At 39.0% G+C, this 12,722-nt stretch overlaps 1 protein-coding gene across 1 annotated transcript in view; it reads right to left on the bottom strand.

Moving 5' to 3' along the window:
* Positions 1 to 9,562, bottom strand: part of SYT10 (synaptotagmin 10) — an 89,717-nt gene extending 80,155 nt beyond the window's left edge. The window contains exon 1 of the mRNA XM_032645992.1: positions 9,084 to 9,562. Coding sequence (XP_032501883.1) covers positions 9,084 to 9,234 — 151 coding nt within the window. The 5' untranslated portion in view covers positions 9,235 to 9,562. The remainder of the gene's footprint in view (positions 1 to 9,083) is intronic.
* Positions 9,563 to 12,722: the final 3,160 nt, after the last annotated feature.

Below are 12,722 nucleotides of genomic sequence, written 5' to 3'. Positions count from 1 at the left end.
ATAAAAAAACCCTCCAGAAAGTAGGCATAGAGGGAACTTACCTCAACATAATAAAGGCCATATATGACAAACCCAAAGCCAACATCGTTCTCAATGGTGAAAAACTGAAACCATTTCCTCTAAGATCAGGAACAAGACAAGGTTGTCCACCCTCACCACTATTATTCAACATAGTTTTGGAAGTTTTAGCTATAGCAATCAGAGAAGAAAAAGAAAGAAAAGGAATCCAAATCGGAAAAGAAGAGGTAAAGCTCTCACTGTGTGCAGGTGACATGATACTATACATAAAGTATTCGAAAGATGTCACCAGAAAACTATTAGAGCTAATCAATGAATTTGGTAAAGTAGCAGGATACAAAATTAATGCAAGGAAATCTCCTGCATTCCTATACACTAATAATGAAAAATCTGAAAGAGAAATTATGGAAACACTCCCATTTATCATTCCAACAGAAAGAACAAAATACCTAGGAATAAACCTACCTAAGGAGACAAAAGACCTGTATGCAGAAAACTATAAGACACTGCTGAAAGAAATTAAAGATGATACAAACAGATGGAGAGATATACCATGTTCTTGGAAGAATCAAAATTGTGAAAATGACTATACTACCCAAAGCAATCTACAGATTCAATGCAATCCCTATCAAACTACAAATGGCATTTTTCACAGAAGTGGAACAAAAAATTTCACAATTTGTATGGAAACACAAAAGACCCCACATAGCCAAAGCAATCTTGAGAAAGAAGAATGGAGCTGGAGCAATCAGGCTCTCAGACTTCAGACTATACTACAATGCTACAGTAATCAAGACAGTATGGTACTGGCACAAAAACAGAAATATAGATCAATGGAACAGGATAGAAAGCCCAGAGATAAACCTACACACATATGGTCACCTTATCTTTGATAAAGGAGGCAAGAATATACAATGGAGAAAAGACAGCCTCTTCAATAAGTGGTGCTGGAAAAACTGGGCAGCTACATTTAAAGAATGAAATTAGAACACTCCCTAACACCATACACAAAAATAAACTCTAAATGGATTAAAAACCTAAATGTAAGGCCAGAAAGTCTTAGCAGAAACATAGGCAGAACACTCTATGACATAAATCACAGAAAGATCATTTTTGACCCACCTCCTAGAGAAATGGAAATAAAAACAAAAATAAACAAATGGGACCTAATGAAACTTAAAAGCTTCTGCACAGCAAAGGAAACCATAAACAAGATGAAAAGACAACCCTCAGAATGGGAGAAAATATTTGCAAATGAAGCAACTGACAAAGGATGAATCTACAAAATGTATAAGCCGCTCATGCAGCTCAATATCAAAAACACAAACAACCCAACCCAAAAATGTGCAGAAGACCTAAACAGACATTTCTCTAAAGAAGATATACAGATTGCCAACAAACATATAAAAGAATGCTCAACATCATTAATCATTAGAGAAATGCAAATCAAAACTACAATGAGGTATCACCTCACACCAGTCAGTAAGGCCATCATCAAAAAATCTACAGACAGTAAATGCTGGAGAGGGTGTGGAGAAAAGTGCACTGTTGGTGGGAATGTAATTTGATACAGCCACTATGGAGAACAGTATGGAGGTTCCTTAAAAATCTAAAAATAGAACTACCACATGACCCAGCAGTCCCACTACTGGGCATATACCCTGAAAAAAACATAATTCAAAAAGAGTCATGTACCACAATGTTCATTGCAGCTCTATTTACAATAGCCAGGACATGGAAGCAACCTAAGTGTCCATCGACAGATGAATCGATAAAGTGGATGTGGCACATATATACAATGGAATTTTACTCAGCCATAAAAAGAAACGAAATTGAGTTATTTGTAGTGAGGTGGATGAACCCAGAGACTGTCATACAGAATGAAGTAAGTCAGAAAGACAAAAATAAATACTGTATGCTAACACATAAATATGGAATCTAAAAAAAAAAAAAAAGGGGTTCTGAAGAACCTAGGGGCAGGACAGGAATAAAGATGCAGAGGTAGAGAATCGATTTGAGAATACGGGGATGGGGAAGGGTAAGCTGTGATGAAGTGAGTGGGTGGCATGGACTTATATAAAGTAACAAATCTAAAGTAGATAGCTAGTGGGAAGCAGCCCTATAGCACAGTGAGATCAGCTCGGTGCTTTGTGACCACCTAGAGGGGTGCGATAAGAAATGTGAGAGGGAGACGCAAGAGGGAGGAGATATGGGGATATATGTATATGTAGAGCTGATTCACTTTGTTATAAAGCAGAAACTAACACACCATTGTAAAGCGATTATACTCCAATAGAGATGTTAAAAAAAGAAAAGAAAAGGAGGATGGTTCTGGAATCAGGTAAGTTTATAGGTATAGGCAGGAAGACAAGGGAATTCTTGTTTTAAGTACAATTTTCTCTGCAAAGTAAGAGTTAGGGTCAACTGCCAGTTAGTTTGGGATACTGGGGAATAATTTGGAATATTTAAACAGAGTGCGGAAAATCTGATATATGAACTTTAGAGAACAGGAGAAAATTGAATAGGAAAACAAAGGATGTCTGGTCAGAATTGAGGGTTCTTTTGAAATTGGAGACTAAGAGTGATACTCGTCTGCCTGGTTTTAAAACCTCCTAAATATTGTTTCTTTGGTGTAGGAATAGAGAAGCAGATGAATTTATCCATGAATGAGCACCCCCTACCCTCCCAGGAGAATGTGATAAACCTCAAAGGAGAAAATGATTGCGATGATGAAATGATGTATCGTAAGTATGATGCAATATTTGTTGACAGGGAATTCACACAGAGGTAGAAAACTGAATGGAGTTTCCAAATGAGAAAGATAAAAGCATAGCAGCTCTTCGTTGGGGCTCAGAATATTTAAATTTATAATTCTAAAATAGTACTGTTTAACATAATGACTAGTGTTTGAGCATGATCATAAAAGAAATGAGGTAAGGTGGAGAGGAGGAGAAGATCACTGGAGCAAAGGGGCCAACCATTCTGAGGCCAGGGTGATGAATATGAATGGTTTGCCTTCACACAGACTTTGAAATTGCCCATTTTAATGAGCAAGCTTGATGAGTAGGATCTCTCTAGCTCAAAATTTTAATGTCTCTGGATAATTAAAAAGAATCCATTATATGCCATTCACCCAATTAGATCTTGGTAAAATTAGAGTAAATGAAATTTCAAAAATTAGATTAGACTCAAAGATAATTAGGTTTAAAATTGCTCAAACTCTGATTTGACTACATACATATGCATAACTATTGCTTCCACCGATATGTATCTACTTATCTATCTGTCTGGTTGGCTGACTCTATATCTCTGACTGATTTGTAGCCATAAAGATCTTACTCTTTTATCATGTCTTAGTATCTCAAAATAAAGTGACATTGCTCTGAAAAAAACAGGAAAGACCACTCTCATCAGAAAATAGAATAAGCCAAAAAATGCTAATTCCTCAGAATCTTTTAGTAAAACAGAACTTTGCTAAAGTCTAACATTTGCATGGTCTTAATTACTATGGATTGTAAATACTGTTAGGTCTAATTACCTATTAACCATGCAGATGGCTACGATGCAGAAAAGCATAGGCCAATTTGTATGCTCTCAATTCCAATTACTACTGCCTTAGTTGATAATCTTATCTGTGTCTTTCTGCATCATTTTTTTAAATTTTAAAATTCTAGTTTTTTAATTTCTCAAAATGTACAAAGAAGTAATTTCTCAATTAATCAGAAATTATAATTTCTTGTATATTCCAAGTCTTTTGTTTCTTTGGTTGTCCTCATTTTTGCCTGATGACAGACCATGTTTATGACAACATTCTGCAGAGAACAAGAGGTAATAAAACTCAAACCAGCAACTCTTATTCAGAGAAAGCTGAGGAAAGCTGCCTCTAAAATGAAAATTTGGAATTATCTGTGAAGTTAACTTATTTATACTCTTCATATGGTGTTATTATTATAATGGGGCATAATTCTGATTTCTATAATAAGGGACCAAAAAAATACTGACTTAAACAAGATAGAAGTTTATTTCTCTCTCATTTAATTAATTGGCTCAGCATAAGAAAGGAGGGCAAATACATCAGCTTCAGGTGTTTGGAATCCTGGTTTCTTCCATATTTTTGCTTTTCTATTCAAAGGTTTTTGCTTTCTCGTTAAAGTCCAAGATGGCAAGCTTAATGTCTACGTTCCACACAGCTGGATGAAGAATAACAAGCTTGTTACAATTGCTAATAGCCATTAAGTGTGTCATAGTTTTCTCTGTGTATGTGCTAAAGCAAATACATCAGCATCAGAAGTCGCAGAATGAGTCTAAATTGGCTTGGAAGAAAATACTGGAGAAAATAGCGAAACAGACCCGTAACCCTCATAAGCCAAACTTTTGTTGGGTCAGATGGGTTTGGCAACATTGCCAACATTCGACATAACTGTACAGCTAGCTTTAGAGCACAACAACACTAGATTTTATATCTTATGAATTCCTGCGTGGAAAAAAGTGCATCATTACTAGTCTTGACAGCATTCTTGATGGCAAAGAGTCCAATGACGAGAGGATAAACAAAGGTATCACCAATTCTCAATCAAAAAGCCATTCAGAAGATTCAGACTCAAAACTTTAATTTTTAAATTATTTTAACCTATATGTCTTTTATACTTTCCTTTTTATATTTGTACAAGAGTGATATATGATATTAAAAATTTATGTCTAACTTTTAGAAGTTTTTCCATAAGTATAAAATAAAAAATTCTATGTGATAAGAAAGCATAATTTAATTTGCATCCTTCTTTTTCCTTTTTTGGTATCATATAAAATAATGTGTCTTATAATCAATAGCATCTTAGATTCAATAAAATATGGTATCAAGTATAGTACCAAATATCGTATTAAATTAGCCAAATTTATTGGCTAATTTGTTGACAGGGAATTCACACAGAGGTAGAAAACTGAATGGAGTTTCCAAATGAGAAATCTTTACATATATTCGTAATTGAGTAAATGATTTATAAATGATTTATAATCTGTGATTGTATGTTAATTCTACATTTACATTAACTTGAACAACTGTGCACAACATTTAATTAATGGTACCAGTACCATTCTTATTAGTCAAGTAACTTCAGTGAAAGTGTTTGCCATATAAATACCTACTTGCTCCCACATCTAAGAAATTGAAGAACACACATATGAATTTAGAATAATTTGTTTAAATGTTTATTTTAGAATTTTTACTACTAAATTAAAAGTAAAAGTGAAAATTTATAACATTAATGGATTAAATGTTTATTTAAAATATTTAAATTATGGTTAGGTCTATACAGTTGTGGTGCGACTATGAGCTTAAGTGGGTTTGATTAGCTGCATTTATGAGGTCTGCTTTTCAAGCAACAAAGTTTCCTAAAACCTCATAGGGATTTGGATATGGAGAAGCAATTAAAGACTGACCAGAAATGAACTCAAATGAAGTTCAAAAACTCTTATGTATATTCAATCACAGTATGTATGAAAAATCACATTTAAGGCCAATATATTGTTTTGTATTTTCCCTAAGCATTATAACATTAAGTTCTATTATATCAATAAATTAATGAATTTAGTGGGTGATCTATCTATTTAGGGGGACAGGGAGAATCAGTGGCAAAAAGACTGCAAAAATCTGATTTTCTAAAAAAATAGCACATGATGAACTTTCCAGTTTACTAGTAATGTTGGCATCAATAATGTCTCTAAAAAAACTATTCCAAAAGAGTAAATTAACTAGTGTTGCCATCTGCAGTTAAGTTTTTGTAAAGTTTACTAAAATATGGGATCTGTCGACTTAATTGCTTGATCCTCAAGTCAATAACACTGCTGCTGCTTCTGTTACTGCTGTAGTAGTAAATGGTAAACAGAATGGTGAAGCTGCTCCTTACTGGCATTAAAAAAAACATTAGGAGAATATCTTATTTATATATATGATTCATGACTTCTTTAAGGTAGAATAACTTTAGGATTACAGTCAACCCTCTGTATCCATGTTCCATATCCATGGGATCAAGCAACCACAGGTTGAAAATATTTTTTAAAAAAAGAAAAATTCCAGGAAGTTCAAAAAACCAAAACTTGAATTTGTTACACAGCCTACTATTTACATTGTTTACATTGTATTTACAACTATTTACATAATCATTTACATTGATTTAGGTATTAACAGTAATCTAGAGATGATATAAAGTATATGGGAGGAAGTGCTGTAGGTTACATGCAAATACTACATCACTTTATATAAGGAACTTGAGCATCACAAATTTTGTTATCTGTGGGGGCTCCTAGAACAAATCCCCCATGGAGACTAAAGGAGGACTACACCTGCACTTCTCTGCCTCTACACTTATATGAAGGAATCTAAAAATATACACAATCTGGAAGCTTGCAATTGTCACTGCAACCTTAGAATAACTGACACCATCTGGGCAGTGCTGAAAGTAAAAAACCACTGTACCATTCAATGTCCATGTCCTCCTACCAATAATGTGTTTCTCTTTAAACAAACGGTGAGTAGAAGGCTCGCCTACTGTAAGTGTGTTTACGTAGGGATCTTTAATAAAGGACACAAGTACATAAGTTATAAGAAAGTTTACTTTAAAGAACAAAGTGAAGCTGAGTGGCTAATTAATATAATTAAAGACTTGTAAATAATCTTTGATCCGTTTCATAGATATATATTGGTATTGGGAGTATATTTGCAGATTAAAGTATTGTACTTCTAATTGTTGCATAGATTTACAAATGGAAAGTGTAAAGCAATCTTGTGCATCTTTATATCTCATACACAACCTAGTAGGATGTCTTTTCTAGTGACAGCCATTGAATAAATATTCATATATTAAATTGAATACCCCATTTGAATAGTACATATTTTCCCCTAAGGGCAGAAAAATATCCATGTAATTGTTTTAGACTATGTTTTGTCCACTTTTTGTTCCCAAGGGAAAGTCCAAAAGGAATTAGGATTACAACTACTTCTTGTAGTGCTTAGGACGGGCTCAGAACCCTTTCTACAATTCATATACTATGCTTTACCTTAAGCTGATAATTGTGTATTTATAAAGATTTAAGAGCTAGTGTTTGTTTTCCAACCTTCAAATTTTCCTCATTATCAATCAATTTGAGACCCAGGAAACCACTATTTGGTGTATGATCACAAGGGGTAGTGGTGGAAATCAGTAGTTTTATCCACAGTATCAAATGTTAAATGACCAAAGTACAGATCTTTAAACTTAAATACTCTCATTTCTTTCACTTCACCTCCTTCTCTTAGGCTTATCTTTAGCAAGTGTATCATCAAAGACATTTCAGAGCAACTTATCCATTCACCACACAGGATTTTAAGTTCACTCTATTTTGAGTGTTTATCTCATGCTTAGCTACCATGCACAAGACAAGCATATACACAATGTTCACCCAGTGCCTTCCAATAGTAGTTGAGTTTCATACATTCCTAGCAATTTAACACCTGATGAACAAATGGAAGACTCTGTTGTGTTTATAAAAATTCACAAAATGTCTACGTTTCCAGAATATGTACAGAAGCAATTATGTATCATTCCGCTCCAGGGCCCAAATAGCAACAACTCCTCAGGTTCTGCCAAGGGCATACAGAAGCCTCTCGTGGTTCCTATTGCCAAGATCAGAGAATTTTAAGAGTGCAAATATTCCACTTAAATAATGGTACGCAAAGACTAAACCACATCTCTCCTCCACCTCCATCCCCTCTCCCTTTGTCTTTGGTGGTAGTGGATGAGGGGATCACTAACTGTGCCCTCTTTGCCTCCTCCCCAGCACAGAGCTCTCCACCTCACGTTCCACACTGAGCTACGGTCCAGCTCTTACCTGTTGCCTTGGTTACCCTCAACCCACGAAGCCCTGTCAGGTGACTAAAATGACGGGAAAGTACGGGGAAAGAAACAAGACCCTACAGAAGGAATGATAACCTTCCAGCCCGATGACGAAAATCCCCAACCAGTGTTCGTCTCCCAAAGCAACAAGTGACCCTCTCACAAGGGACTCTTAAAACCACGCGGCCAGCAACTCCCGGAATCCATCTCGCCCGCGTCAACAGCACAACAGGCTGCACATAGCGCAGGTCGTAAAAAACCCTTTCCCCCAAGCATGACCAAAACAGTGACTCTGAAACGCTCCCCACACCGCTTTGAGAAAAATCTGTCACCTGAGACTTCTTTCCACCTCCAGATTTCTGAAGGTCGATGTGTTTCCTCCACCCCACCCCGTTTTTTCCCCCCAAGTTTCTTGAAGGAGCAGAGAGGGTGCCTGTGTTGGGGGGTATATGAGCACGTGTGTAGAAAGGATTTATAACCCTTTGCCTCTGTTCCACGTAAATCTGTATGTGCACTGAGCCTTACCTGTCGCGTCAAAAATGGGATCCATAATCCCTGCTGTTGGGCCAACGTTGTCATGAAGCCCTATAAAGTTATATGTATTAAAGGGCTTTGCACACTGTCAAATGCTAGACAGCTTGCGGCCGCGGGTTATCCCTACAGGGATCCTTTCTGCTCTCGGGGGCCAAGGCAGCCCCATTTCCAACGCGGTTCTTTGCGTCCACGCCCGGATTCTTCCGCCTGGCCCCCTCCCCAAGCCGCGACCCACCACCCGCAGGACAAGCTAGGGCAACCAGAGTCCGGGTGGTGAATGGCCCCCGAGGGCAGCGCTCGGCTAATGGTCGGACGCCGCTCGCGCTCGCCCCTCCACTCCGGGAGGGAGATCGGAGGCGTGGGAAAGCTCAGAGAGAGGGGGTGCAGGCGCCTGGGAGCGAGAGACGGCGCCGGCGGGTATGGAGTGGACCAGAGAAGTGGAAGAAGCCGGGCAGATGGAGGCGAGGAGACAAAACCCGAAGAGTCCACGCTGGAAGTCACTAGGAGCTGACCAGAAGGAAGGAGCGAGGTAGGATAGGAAAGCGCGGCGTCCCAAAGATGCGCCAGCGCCGCACTGAAGGCTCAGGACCCGGGAGCTTAGAGCCGAGAGGACGCAGGTCCCAGACGACTGGGAGGTCGCGAGCGGAGCCCTCCCCCAATTACCTGTGCTACTTCCGCCCTGGCTGCCCCTGTCCGTGGGGAAGATGCTTGAGCATTTCTCCCACTCCACCTGGCCCGCGAAGCACAGCTCGGTGACGATATGCAGCGCCTTCTGGCACAGGCTGCTCACTCCGTCCTCCTTTTGGAAACTCATCGTTTGGCCTTGTTTCCCCCAATTAGCCGTCCTTTCCCCTTCCCGTTACCTCTGTGCTGGCCCCTCTAGCGCCGTAAACCATAACCGGCCCTCGAGGACTTTGGCCGGAGAGCGCGCAGCTAAAAGGCGGCAATTTAGGAGCCCCATGTTGGCCCCATGGCGGGAGCGGAGGGCTCGGGAGAAGGGGGAGAGGCTGGGGCGGTAACCGGGGCGAGGCGGAGGCGGAGGCGGCAGCGGCTGCTGCGAGGTTTTTGCTAACTCTCACGCGGCGCGAACGAGCCCAAGCGAGCTGGAGAGAGACCCGGCATGGAGTGCGGAGGGGAGGGGGCGGGGGACGTAAAAAAACTAAAGCCCTCGACTGCTGCAGCGCTTGTGTTTCTGGCGGGTGCCTGAAGGGGGCGCTTCCAATCACAGCCTGGCGCCGGCCCGGTAACCCCCAATAGAACGCGCCGTCCCCCTTCTTTAGTCCCCGGGGGAAGGGGGAGACCATGGGGGAGGGGCGGCCCGGCTCCCCTGCTGGGTCGTCCTGCGGAGGCTGGGGATGCTCTGCTAGGGGCACAGGAGGACGAGAAATCTTGGTTTTCTCTGTACCTTTTTCAGCCTCCGTACCCCAATCCCCTCTTCTCTCCAACGTGACTACGGATGTGTTCTATCCGGTTCTACTTTTCTGAAAAGTCATTCCAACTGAAAACAAACTGAAAAAGTTAAATTGAAAAAACGAGTAGATGAGTAATAAAGCTAGATGTCTATAGAAGACATCCCAGGAAAGCATTTTAAAAATGATTTCTAACTATGATTGTTTACAGACAGAATATTCAACCCAAGAGGTCTTTTTATTACTAGTAGTGAAATTCACCATGAGGTGCATTTACTGATTACCCAGTTCAGTTTTTCTTTATGCATAAACAAACTGAATAGTCAAATTTTAATTTATTGCCTTTTTAATTTTTTTCTTTATTAAACTTAGGAGATCACAAAACAAAATATGTCATTTGTATTAATATTCAGTTAGGATTCTGTCCACTACTCTGGAATTGGCAATTGAGACTGCATAACCTGAACCCGTTTATCACCCTTTCAAGTGACTTAAATACTGAAAAAGACAAGCCACAGTTGTTAAAGGGGAGGAGGGTTAATTTCAAATCTGTCACACACACCCCTGCTTAACCTGAGGAAATTGTTTTCAGGTGTTTATCTCAGTCAAGAAGATGACTGAGGGGCTTGGACTCATAATTCTCTAATGCAAATGAGTGATAATCACTAATGGAGCTAAAGCTACAAAATAATGCTAATAAACATGTGCCACAAGTTTACAGGAAATGCATTTACATTGCTTTTAAATTGTTTTCAGGCAGAGTTTGATCCCATATTATAACCTGAAGATTGATTTAACCTTTGTTAGGTAAGGATTCTTTACTTTAGAAGTGGAATATCCTGAATTTGTTCTTGTTGAGGAGGAAGAAATTTCCCCCTACCCATCTTGATTCTTCAGGCTGGTCTAAGAATTAAATTGATTTGAAACAAATCAACAGGAGAAAAAAATATATATATATAACATGTATACAGTGGGAGAGACTCAGGAAAAATGAGTAACTCACCAAAATGGCTGCAGCCCTCACCTTAAAAGCCCTCTTCAGCTAAAGGCAAAAAAGGGTGTTGGGGGTAGTGGTTTGGTACCTGGAAGGGGAGGAAGGCAATTCACGTGGAGATGGGAAAGCAAATGCTTGGTAAACAAATGTGTTCTCGGCCACATGGAGACAAGAGAAATTTTAACAAAGAGACCTTGCTAGGTTCCTCCCAGTCTACACATCTAGTTCATACAATAGTTACCTATGATGATAGCTCCCTTCCTGGACAGCTCTATCTACATAATTTTAGGCAGCTGGGAGGAAGGTTGAAGTTTTCTTCCTGAGTCTTTTTGGTACTGTTGTTTTCAGCTCAAAATAATCTACATGCCAAAGAGACATTTTGGGGCAGCAGGTTTTGCTCCTGTAGAATAGATTGTTTTATTTTAAACTGTTTGACAGTTTGTGATAAATTATTTCCTCTGTAAGAACACTGGTAAAGCTTACTATAAATATTCAGCATAACATCCCAGTAGGGAGCATTTATTAGTTGAATCATTTTGACCTGATTCATAGGACAATTGGTATAACTAGGACTATTTTTATCATGAATTATGAGAAAGTAAAATCTGCAGGCTTCATTTTTTTTTTTAATGCACATCGATTTGGGGATTTTTTTTAGATCAGATTGACTGAAGAAAATAATTTCACTGTCATTTAAAAAAATCTTGAATATCCACTATGTTTAAAGATAAGTGTTACTGAACAAGGGCTCCTGTGCCCATGTTACAGAAAGCCAAACTCTAACAGTGGGTGTTTGCAGCAAAGTCAGGATTTATTTGCAGGGCACCAAGCAAGAAGAACAGGCAGCTTATGCTCAAATGGCTTTCAGGCAAGGGTTTTTAAAGACAGTGTTAGGAAAGAAGGTCATATGTTTTGTGATCAGCTTGTGGACATTCTTCTGATTGGTTGATGGTGAGGTAATAGGCTGATGTTTTGGAAACCTCAACCTTCTGGTTCCAACCAGTCTGGGGCCTACATGCTTGTGGTGAGCATGTAGTCACCATCCTCCACCTTGGTGGGGGGGGGGTGTCTTAGTTTCTACAGAATAACTCAAAGATACACATCAGATTGTATATCTATCTTCAGGAGGAACTAGCAGTCCTGTGACTCTATTGTCCTAATCATTAACTGCTTGAGCCTTCTCTTTGGAACTCAGTGAAGACCTTGAAGACTAATGCCTTTTTTTTTACAATCAAGAAATTGGGGGCAGAGAGGAGATTCTGTACTCAGGAAGGCCCCTCAGGGTCCTGCTGTAACAGATTTTAGTAAGGCCCTTTCTAGTTGTCCTTGCCCTCCAGTCCTCCACACTCTAGACAGACCCATATGAAACAACTTGTAATGTAATGCTGTGTTTTCATATTTACTATATGAGCTCTTGTGTGGGATGACCAAATCAGTGATTTTATACTACTTACTTGCTTATGTGGGGTAAGGCAGAATGTCTCTCTAATGACCCTCTTATGTTTGATTTCAGTGTTAAATATTATTAAGTAAGCAAATTCTGAAAATAACTTTCCTGGTATTTGTTTATGCTGTTCCTAATATTTGGTTGTTTATTACTATTCCTACTGCTGTGTTTCTACAACAAGCAGAGTTAATTTCACTTGGATATTCATTTTTCTGAATTCATTTTTCTGAAATACTTTTGCTTTCTTCTAAAATTAATACCATAAGGATTTGATTTATTTTAGGCCATCTAGAGATGGCATCTTTAGGCCATCTCACAGTTCATTAACAGGTGGGTCAAGTCAGGATTTTATGTCACTTATTAAAGCTCAGGTAAGAGTTTTGGGAAAGTAGAAACTGCAGTGGAAGTCATTTTTTTTTTCAATGATTAAGGATAAGATGACAAGAATTTAA

The sequence above is a fragment of the Phocoena sinus genome, chromosome 10, assembly GCF_008692025.1.
Source record: "Phocoena sinus isolate mPhoSin1 chromosome 10, mPhoSin1.pri, whole genome shotgun sequence".
Classification (NCBI taxonomy): Eukaryota; Metazoa; Chordata; class Mammalia; order Artiodactyla; family Phocoenidae; genus Phocoena; species Phocoena sinus.
Note: the sequence above shows the minus strand (reverse complement) of the source record. Positions and strands in the feature narration are given on the sequence as shown.